General features: G+C 42.8%; 1 protein-coding gene and 1 long non-coding RNA gene across 2 annotated transcripts; one reads left to right on the top strand and one right to left on the bottom strand.

The window, feature by feature from the left end:
- Nucleotides 1–429: 429 nt before the first annotated feature.
- Nucleotides 430–1,406, bottom strand: LOC125178224. Its single transcript, XR_007156829.1, has 3 exons — nt 1,017–1,406; nt 727–854; nt 430–536 (listed from the first exon to the last, which is right to left on the bottom strand). It is a non-coding gene; the product is annotated as an uncharacterized LOC125178224 (long non-coding RNA).
- Nucleotides 1,407–5,711: 4,305 nt separating this feature from the next.
- On the top strand, nt 5,712–10,394 carry LOC108667807 (zinc finger protein 628-like). The gene is made up of 3 exons (XM_018154878.2): nt 5,712–6,798; nt 7,361–9,676; nt 10,153–10,394. The coding sequence occupies exons 1-3, from the start codon at nt 5,790–5,792 to the stop codon at nt 10,392–10,394; spliced, it is 3,567 nt and encodes a 1,188-aa protein (XP_018010367.1). The 5' UTR covers nt 5,712–5,789.
- The last annotated feature ends 954 nt before the right edge of the window (nt 10,395–11,348 follow it).

The raw sequence follows: 11,348 nt of genomic DNA, 5'->3' as shown, positions 1-11,348 counted from the left end.
ATTTACTTCGTCATATCCACAAGGATAATCATCATGTATTCACATTGATATCCCCTCGTATACAGTGTGACTAGTGAACCTAGTCACAATAGTCCTAGTAGGTACTTACTTGAGTACTCCATGTTTTTTTTTTTTTGGTTTCATGTCAATGATCAGGGCCCCGACCTTTACGCCTCTGATGGTGGCCTACACCGACTCCGAGGGTCACTGAGCTGTGACGCGAGCGAGGAGCGGGCCCACGTCGAACTTTTCTCTGACTGCTGTTAGGATGCTAGCTGCATTGCCTCTTTGCACAGCCAAACCCAACCTTTGCTCCAACCATAGAGTCTCTCTACGTTCGCCGGACAATTCCGTAATGCGACGGCCAATCTGTGATATTCTAAGGAAGGCAGCAGTTGGAGGGGGGGGGGAGTCTGTAAGGAAGGCAGCAGTTGGGGACGTTGCGGGCTCCACTGCACAGGAATGTGTCCCCACATCTGCGTCTCGCATGACGATCTGTCTCCGAGCTGTGACCCTCTGAGGTTAAAGGCTGTAACCTGTCCGAGTGTAACGTTTATATGAATAATAATCGTGTTTGCAATGAGAATGTGACATCAAACTTGTATCTAGGATAATAAGTTGACAACACAACAAACTGTTATTTTCAACATTAGAATCAATTATAATGTAGTTTTCCATATACACTTATCAACTGTATACAGGAAAGTAAAATAAGCCATTACTTACTCTAAAATGCACGAGGTTCAATACCGCGAGAATCACTCAATGTGGCAGACATGATGGGTCCTTCCAATCGAAGACATCATCAGGTAAGACGTGAATCAGCGTGAATCAGGGCACCATCCATCCACCTCCTGTGTTGATGGAGAAATGTTTAAATAGACTGTCCGGTGTCTAGGCTATCTAATAGTTAGCTAAACTGCACAACCAGGCCACGACATTTCAGTAACCTAATCAATACTACGAAATTTTTACAAATTCGCACAATTACATGTACCAGTGTAATTACAACTTACAGTAACAATCCAGTTAGAAGAAGCTTAAAGGGGTTCCACCAGAACATCATTACGACTCAGTATCTTGAGATTCTGTACAAAATGTTTTACTGGAACGCAAACAAATAACAACCTCACTAACAGAATGGCCACATCTTGTCAGATATCATCGTAACAATGGGTGTGAAGACTTTCTTAACGACAATCTTCTTTTTGAGTGGAATAATTTGACACGCGTGGTCGTAGAGTTCCTAGCCAACGCTCTCTGGCGAAGTCGAAACGTTTATCAATACTAAACACCTTACGAGAGATATAACATACATATTTACACGCCAAGTGTACAAGCAGAAATCACGTAAAACAGATCAAATTTAGTGGCTAGACTTATCAAATTATTGAGGTACATCTCGGTTGGCGTTACTGATGCAAACATTTACCGTACAATGACGCCTATGCTAACAACAACGCCCTAGTAACTTAGGTGTGCAATAGAATAGGACGAATCTAGAATTGTACATCAAGTGCACATGAGACAACCCTTCACAATGGGGAGAAAAACATTACTATACGCGAATGTACAATAGCATACGTAGTAAAAAATCTTAGGTAAATAGAGAGGCTGTTAATTCATTAGGATTGATTTCATTGCCTTTAAATGCGAAAAAATACTATTAAAACATTTTAAATCAATTACAATAATACTACAGATATTTAAGACATTTTATTACTATGCATTGGAAAAGATAGGATTCGGTGAGCTACCGGTATTAATAAAAAAGTAATTGATGTACAAATCTGAAATAAATCCGTCCACAAATTATTGATAATATCTACTTATTTTTAAAATTTGAATAAAATCCGTTCACTATTGATGGATTTATATCTGGCAGAGTTGAACGTCTATTTAGGTTTTGCATTAGAGTGCGCAGGCCAGTTCGTAGGCGAGTTCGCTGAAGTGTCGATTCGGTGAGCTGGCCTCTTTGCTCGGGCTCACAATCTACCATGCTTCTACTCTAGCAGGTTTTATTGTTATAGTTTATTCAACTGATAGATATTATCTCTGCGGTCTGAAAACCAATGCACATTTTTAGGTATCAATTCGTTCCATTCCCAGTTAATAGAGGTAGTAGGCACACATACAAGGCACTGGGTCCCCGATCCACCGGCACTGACACAAAAGTTTTCCAAGTAAATAGACAAAAAATCGATAAAAACGTTTTATGTTTTCTGGACGTTTCAGAACATTCTCTATCGAATAGTTTGATCGAAAAATGTTCTTTTCTGTGACCCAAATACATGGGTCCGGGGTCCCAGGACCTGACTTGAAAAATTTTCAAGTTAATGTACAAAAATACGTCACGTCTCGGACAAATTTACGCCGGACCCGAGGCCGGTCTCGCGGCCGGACTCCAGATTCAGTGTACCTGAAATATCTACCAAAATACTGAACGTAGCTCGATGAAACTTGGTACACGTACTAATTATGGCCTAACGGTGATGTCAAGCTCGTGACAATTTTTTTAATATCGCCTTCATTCATGAGTTATACGAAGAAACGTGCCGAAATTTGCCGTGCACCGGCCATTTCTTCCAGAGTACTGAACAGATGTGGGTACAAAAATTCGATGCAAGTGTTTCATGTTTTCTGGAAGTTTCAGAACATTCTCTATCGAATAGTTCGATCGAAAACTGCACTTTTCAGTGACCTTTGTGTGTTGGTCGTACGAAAATTTTCTAAGTAAACTTTAAAATATACTATGTAAAACTTCAAGTTTTATCGACGTTTCAAATGACTTGCAGCTGTTCGTATTTTGTCAGACTGGTCCGGGTCCGGCAGTCCTGTCCGGGTCCGGGTTTTAGTCAGCACCAATGTTGGTGTTGCTAGTTGTTGATTCCGGGGAACCTGGAACCATAACCATTCTAAAAATTTTCTATGAAAAAACTTAAGCAAGGGCCATTAAGAAATTGTTGAATTTACTGCAAGCATTGGTGCTTTTTTATTCATTTGCTGGTGGCTTCAGCATGCTTTTTCATAGTTGGTATGGAAAATATCTACTCTCCAAGCTCAGTGATGAATTTTTAGAGCGCAAATTATTGAAATTCTTAATTCTGAATTTCTGAGTTGCCATTCCATTTTTTCAGCATTTGATTTTTCATTGTATTTATTAGGACATCTAAGTTATTAATTTATTTTCCAAGCATCCAAGGTATTGAAAGCCATTCATAAGCCTCTATTTCATTTCACTAGTCCTAGTATGGAATAGGGTAAACGCGGTATATTCCGACATCGTAGGTAATTCCGTCACTTCTCTAGCTTTTCCTTTATATTAAGCTTTGTTTTAGTTCTGTGCAAACCGCGATTTTTTAATCAAACAAAAATTTATGACATTCGAGCCGCGAGATTTCATACCTACTGAAATTATATGATATTAGAGCCGCGATATTTCAGACAAAAATAGGACTTTTCCAGACTAGCACTATTCTACTGTCAAATGTCAATCAGAATTAGAATTTTCCTGCTTTTTAATAAAATCTTTTGGCTTTTTATGAATAAATTTGCAAATATCACAGCCAGACAGTGTCCTAATGTTGACAATTATATAGCAAATAACTGCTTGTCACCAAAAATGTATCAGTATAACACTGGTCAAATTTGTCAAAACTCAAAAGTCGGCAGTAGCTAACATTTGTAGGCTTCAATTGCCTCATAAAATCTGAGCTCATAATTCAGGATTGTAATTTTCTGACTTGTTTCTGAAATCTGGCAGCTCCAAATCCAACTGGACAAATTTTCAATACATTTGGATTTTGGAATCTTGCAGGCTGCGGCCCCATCCTGCACTTTTGTTAGCAATTAGATTGCAGTTAATTCATCTGGCGGAAATTGCACAGTTCCAGAAATGGCAGGAAAGCTGCAAAGCTCTAGTTAGGGCCCTAATGGTAGAAGTTTTTCATGCAAAAGCTCATTTGGGTGCACCAGAAAGATGTGATTTAATTTTGTGTTTAAAATAGACCATTTCAATTGGAGGTCAAATAGACCATTTCAATTAAAGGTCATTGAAATCATTGATTTGATGTGGCCACTGGCCTTCCATAATGGCCTTCCTTCAACTTGAATGATATGGCTTGGTTTGCAGCATTGATGGTAGCTGCATGTGCATATGATGACAAATCTCTGATTTTCATCTAGAAATAGTACCATGAACATATTTCTTCTCATTGGAAAATGGAGGCAATTAAGTGCATGGTTCTATTCTATTGAACTATGCACTTATGCACTTCAAGTTTAACTTTTTTGTTGACAAGCAATGCAGTTATGTACAACAAGCATGGAATAAATCTACTTTTGAAGCTGCCACTGGAGCCTCCTGCTTTATTTTTTGTGCTGTGAGATTCCTGCTAGATAAATTGCAGACCATGCAGCGATGTAGGCATTTTGCAGGATATTTTGGCAGAATCATGATTTGGAACCAGAGAAGTTCAAAATTTCAGGGAATGACACATTGGCAAACTGCAATATTTGTGATCAAGCTAAAGAACACTACTTTTGTGTCTCAAGATTTCTTACATTACATACACAAATGATGGATATTGTAGCCACAATATTTCAGAAGAATGGATGATTTTCCAATTTTGTACTACACCTCAAACTGGGAAAACAGGCAGAAGCCTTCTTATAGTGAGAGAAAAACACTCATGCTTGAGGATAAATTTCATTTCCTTTTGTGGTTGCATAATTTATTTTGTAAAAATTATGAAAAATGCCATAATTTTGTCATCAATGTTTGAAAAAATATATGGTGAAATGACTGTTAACTGCAATTTTTGGAAATGTTGTCCAATATCCCAGATTGAATTGCACCCAAAATATTTTGTTGACAATCTCATACAGTAGTTGGAGTCATAATAATAAATAAGCTAATAATAATAAGCTAATACACAATAGTAATAAAAAAGCTATTATGTAAACACTGAATGGCATCTAAAGGGAAAAAATGTTTATAATTACCATTTCTATAGTAAAATTAGAGATTCAGTGTAATATGTGTGCATGGCTTAGCAAATGAGTTTATAGTTCAAAAATTGCCTTCCATAATTGGTACCGGTAGTTCAAAAATTCGAGAATGACTCATGGTTCAAAACATGATAAATTAGCAGCTCTAAATATGCTCCTGTGCCATGGGAAGTAGATGTTTATCAAATTAGCCATTAGGCAGAGAGATGCTCCACTTGCATTAAAATTTATTATTACAAAATTTGTTATAAAATATAATCAGATCAAATTGTGTAAATTGTGCTAAATTGTGGGCAAATAGGATTATTTCAAAATGTTAACACAACTGCGCAAATGAGCTAGAAGAAAAAAAGACTATGTTTTACTTGTCCAATCCTATATTTGGAGGTTGTAAATTATCTGAAATTTACTTCTTTACTGTTACATATTCAACAATGGCATTTATTTCCATTATTTTGTATGTTTATATCCACATATAGAGACTAATTTTGGAGACTAATGCATTGTACTGTTCATATAGGTTATTTTATTGATCAAATTCTGTGCCAACTTTTTTTTTGACAATTACTGCGCCTCATAGATGAATTTGTGAGCAATAACATTAGAGGTTATCATCATGTAATAAGATTTGAGAACATTATTATTCACTTTTTTTATTGCAAATACTATTCATGCAATTATCCAGTTAAATGTTATTTTTCAGGTTTCTGGTCTAATTGAGGTGAATAACAATATAGATGGAATAGCCCCCTGTGTAGTGAAGCTAAAGATCTTTTAAAATGAATGTTCCTGCATTAGAATCTCCTAGTGTTGGAGAACAGGAAGCTGTTCCTGGCAGGAGGCAGGAACAGGCTTCACATCCAGAACAGCAGAACCTTGCTCATCACAGTTCTGCTGCTGTTCAGGAAGGAAATGTTACTCCTGTGGGCGAGAACAATGAACAAGTTACGCCAGTTGTTCCCAAGAACACAGGACGAGATCTTCGTGCAGTTGTTGTCAACCGTGAAGTGGAAGAAAAGTTCCCGATAATGGAGGAACACAAGCATTTTGCGACAATACGGTACCAGTTTTCTGGTGTGGTGTTCAAGAACAGTTTTTATCATTGCAAGTTATGTGGCTTCACTACAAAATATGACAAGAAAATCCGTATACATTTCCGACAAGAGCATCCCAAGTATAAAGTGTACAATTGTCTGAAGTGTACATTCAATACATGCTTCAACAAGTCCATATGTAGACACGCAACATCGCAACACACAGGGAAGAAGAATGACAAGAGATGGCTGATGGACCAGATGGAGATCTTGGAAGACCCGCAAGATTGTGATGAATTGCTTGCTATTGACGACGACATAGAGGGCGCTGATTCATCCATGCAAGAGGATGTAACAATGAATAAACTTGGGCATAACAATAGTGCATTTGGTGGTGCTGATGGTGGTGTGTTGCGGCAAGGATATAATGCATCAGAAGCAGGACATAGTTCATCAGGGGAAAGATATGGTGCATCGGAAGCAAGATATGGTGCATCGGATGGAGCACACAGTTCATTGATGGAAGGATATGGTGCCTTCAGGAGAGAACCTGGTGCATTGGATGGAGAAAGCGGTGCAGCACTGAGAAGAATCATCAGCCAAGGACCAAGTGTTTCTCCGCTGAATTCTACATTAAGTTTTTTCAACGCCGGCGTGCAGAGTGAGATGGCTCTGCGTCGCCACGGCTCGCAGCCACAGGGGAAGGAGAAACCGAAGCGACTGAATAAACGCATTGTTATGGCCATGCTTAGAGGTATGTTGATGTGAATATTATGTTCATACAAGGCTAGGTGTGTTGATGTGAATACTTCATCCATACAAGGCTAGGTGTGTTGATGTGAATACTTCATCCATACAAGGCTGGTGTGTTGATGTGAATACTTCATACATACAAGGCAAGGTATGTTGCCCCACCTAGCCAGGCATGTTGACCACCTAGCCAGGCATGTTGTCGTGCGTATAGTGGCAGGTTCTGGTGCCAGGTGATGAAACCAACAATCATTAAAATAATTTATTGCACATCAGTCATCATTACAGACTTTCTGTATAAACTGGGATACGTAGGACATGTTCACATGGCACACAGGTAATACGTTCTTACTGCTCGTTCCTAATACGCAATCTCTATTCTCGATTCTAACTTTCTCTAAAATATTCTTACAATACTAAGCTAATAAATTACAAATTTACAATACCTATATATTTGATAGAAGCCTTATATTCAAACAGTAAAATACAATTTGCAACAAGCCCTCTACAATGTTGACCCACTTTATAGTCACCGCTGTGCTCTCATTTCTTCCATTTCTGTGCAGAGGTGCGCGCTTCGTGTCGCCCCGACGCCGCGCCAGGAATCGTGGGCGTCGGAATGGGCGGCACAAAGGATCGCGTGGACGGCAATATGGACGGAGGAACAAATAACATGGGTGGTGAAAAAGACGCAACGGGTGCCAAGGACGACGGGAGTGGCAAGATGGCCGACGCGGGCGACAAAATGGCCGACGCGGGCGACAAGATGGCCGACGCGAGCGACAAGATGGCCGACGCGGGCGGCAAGATGGACGAGGTAGACGACAAGTCTACAGTCATGGACGCCTCAGAGATGCTGTGCGTGGTCATGGACGAGGGCGACTCTGCCGTCCACGTCAAGAAGGAGCTGGACGACACGTCTTCATCGTCCCCTTGTGCTGGGGTCGCCGCCGAGGGGCGTGAGGGGGGAGAGTCCCCTCACGGACCCCCAAATCCCTACACGATCCCGGGATATTCCAATCAAAACGAACCCCGCAATCCCCCTGACGCCCCACAGGAGGGGTGCTCGGATGCCCCCATGGTTGGAGAAGCGTTTGAACATTTCCTAGGGGAAGATGAGGATGAAGATACCCCAGACAATGGGGACAGGGAGTTAAAATGTGCGTTTTGCAGCTTCAAGTGCGACAGAATCACCCGTCTCAAGTCACACTACGGCTCAGAACATCCCGATAAAGGTTTGCACTGTTGCCCAGAGTGCAGATATGTTGCTCTACATTCCTTTAACCTCAAGCGCCACATTATCAGCAAACATTCTAGCATGAAGCCGTACAAGTGTCCTGAATGTTCGTTCTCCGCCTACACCGCCGCCAAGCTCATGGAACATGACAAGAGTGTTCATGAAGGAAGAAACCCGCCACATTGTACCATCTGCAACTATGTTGCTAGCTCCCAGCGTGACCTGAACATGCACACTAAGCGTGAACATGCACAGCAGGTTGAGTATGAGTGCACTCAGTGTGAGTTCTCTACCATGCAGAGGTGGAGGTACTTGAGGCACATGCGTACTCACCGATCTAAAGTACAGTACCAATGTCGCCAGTGTCCGTACTCAGCGTTCGCTCCTATGCCCTTCAGAAGTCATTTAATCACGCAACATTCAGTGGAGGATTTACCAGAGTCCCTCAAGGAATATTTGGTACCAGCTCCCTTCAAAACCATCGCTGACAAAGATCTCCTGCGTAAAGTCCTCGCAAAAAAACACAGGATCTACAAGTGCAAAGAATGTGGGTTCACTGCTCGCCGCAAAGACGCGCTAGCACAACACATTGCCCGTAAACACAGAGAAAAACAACACAAATGTACACAATGTGGTTTCATGGCAGCTACTCAATACGATTTAAAGATACATAAGGTGCACAAACATTCGTCGGTCGCCGCCTTCAAGTGCCAACATTGCGATTTTTCGACGAATCAAAAGCAGGCTTTGGAGAACCACAGCGCCAGGAAACATTTAGCTGTAAAGCCTTTCCAGTGCTCGAAATGTGAGCTCGCTTTCGGAGTTCAAGTTGATTTGGTGAAACATTTCCAACGTAAACACGTGGCTGAGTTGCAGTTGAAGTGCTCTGAATGCGAGTTCACGACGCACGACAGCGTGTCGCTCAACAGGCATTACAAGAACATGCACATCAAGAAGAAACCTTTCAAGTGCGAACTCTGCGACTACGCGGGTGCCTTGAAAAAAGATCTTCAGGTGCATATTAAGAGGAACCATGACGAATCTAAGCGCATCTTCTGTCAGTACTGCGAATATTCGACGTGTAACAAACAGGTTATGCACAGTCACTGCCGACGAAGACATGACAGAGAGAAGTCGTTTAGATGCGACGTGTGTAGTTATACGGGCGCTACTAAAGACGATGTAGCACGTCACGTTACTAGGAACCACGCCGGGGAGAAACCCACGTTCGAGTGCCCCAAATGTGACTTTGTGTCGCGTTGCGAGAAGTATTTCAATGTGCATTTCTTCGAGAAACATTCCAGGGATAAACCTTTTATCTGCAGCGCATGTAACTTTAGTTCTTCGCTGGGGGAGGAGCTTAAGAAACATGTTGAGGAAGTGCACCCGGGGGCTGGGGTTCAACCGGGCAACCCCGGTTCATCAATGGTACACCCCGGGTCTAGGGTGCTGCCTAGTTCAAGGGTTCAACAGATTTCAAGTGTTCAACCGGGTTCTCTGGTTCAACCAAGTTCATCGGTTCAACCCGGGCCTAGTGGACACCCGTCTTTACCCGCGCCCCCCGGTTCGGTTTTGCTCCCCCCAACCGGACCCCCCGGACCCCTGTCCCCTCCCCCCGTGTATGTATCGACGCAACTGGGTGAAGGTGAAAATTATATACTGTGTTGTGTGCTGTATATTCTCCACACACGACCGTATTTCTTATGCTATTTAGATGTATTTTATGTGTGTTTGTGTGAATGTTTATACAGGAATTTCAGTGGACCCGATGGTATTCTTAACTCAAATAACTTATTGGCTCATTGTCCTGATCGTGATGCACTTTTTCGTGAGTCATCCTGACTCAGTTTAGCCCAGCATAAGGACGTATCAGTGCTACGTCTGCTCTCTGCAGTGGGTCAATAAAGTGTGTTATTATTGGGACAATTTGATCCATTCTTTTGTCGCAGTGCTGCATGTCGGAGATTTTAATGGAATAAATATGAGCTAAAGTTAATTAATAGAAATAATTAAGTTAATTAGAATAATAATAAGCTAGACGTTACGGTCGCATCCTGCGTTAATTTGTTCTGTATGGATAAATAGTTTGTCTCTGCCACGTCTTGTTTGTAACCTGGGGAGGGGGTGCTGGGGGAATGGCTGGGGCTTGTCCTGGGGAAGTAGAGGGGGTTTTTCCTGATGGTGGATGCTGGGGGAGTAGCGGGGGTTGTCTGGGAGAGTTGCCCAAGTCTGCTGCTCGACGGCGCCCCCGCAAATGCGGCGGCTCCGGGGGAGCAAAGGAGGAGGGAGCGGAGGTTCCGGGATGTCGGCGAAGGATGGGAACGAGGAAAGCCGCAGTCGCTCTAGTGGAGTCAGAGGGGTGAGAGTGTCGTATAGTTGCTAGTGTTCAGACTTCAGTGGCTTTGGTCCACTGGACCAGAGGTCCAGGGGAGTCAGCAAGGTGGGGTGCGATGGGCAGCTGAAGAGGTGGAGCTCAGTTAGTTATCCATTCTCACCGCACTCAATTTGAACTCCGGTACAAGTTAAGTCGCGGTAACTAGCCAGAGCGGACCTGGGAAAGGGCGTTTCTAGCCGCCATGGGGAGGGATACCGTAGTTTGCTGGAAGAGATAGATGGGCAGGGATCAGCAGCACCTTGCTAGGAACGGCTGAGGACAGGTAGGAGGGGACAGCTGAGCTGTGCAGGATGCTGCGGGAAACGGGGTAGGAGTCAAGGGGTATGGACCCCTCCTCCAGCAGGTGAGAGACCGAAGGGAGGAAGCGGGTCTGGAGCGTGTGCTTCGTGAGACGGGGCCCTGATGTCTGGGGAGAAGGTAGCTGGGATGGTGCGGACGCAGGGCGCTGAAAAGGAACTGTGAGCAGAGCAGAGAGAGGTGTTAGAATAGAAGTGTCGGCACTGAAGAAATAGGCCCATGGCCTGTTGCCGATTCTTGTATTTTTCGTGACTTGATTCACAAGGGATCAGGCCTTTGGAACCCGATCTTTCCATAACTGACGATTGATTGAGATAGCTGCTGGACTTATTGCCTTAAATAATAATATAATAGCGGTTTCAGTGTTTAGTATGCCGTAGGCCTGTCGCCGATTCTTAACATCACAGAACATTCACAGCATTTTGCGGTCTCGAACTCGCAACTCACTGCTACAATTCTGCTGTGCTTAACCGCCCGGCCTCCTCGCCGATTCTGACCAGAAACTGGCGCACAGAGTGGGACTTAATGAGGGCCTTGAAAGTCACCAAGCGTGGGTGATGACTGATGAGGGACTTAATGAGGGCCTTGAAAGTCACAAAGCGTGGGTGATGAGGGACTTAATGAT

Source organism: Hyalella azteca, unplaced genomic scaffold (assembly GCF_000764305.2).
Source record: "Hyalella azteca isolate HAZT.00-mixed unplaced genomic scaffold, Hazt_2.0.2 contig8055, whole genome shotgun sequence".
Lineage (NCBI taxonomy): Eukaryota > Metazoa > Arthropoda > Malacostraca > Amphipoda > Hyalellidae > Hyalella > Hyalella azteca.
Note: the sequence above shows the minus strand (reverse complement) of the source record. Positions and strands in the feature narration are given on the sequence as shown.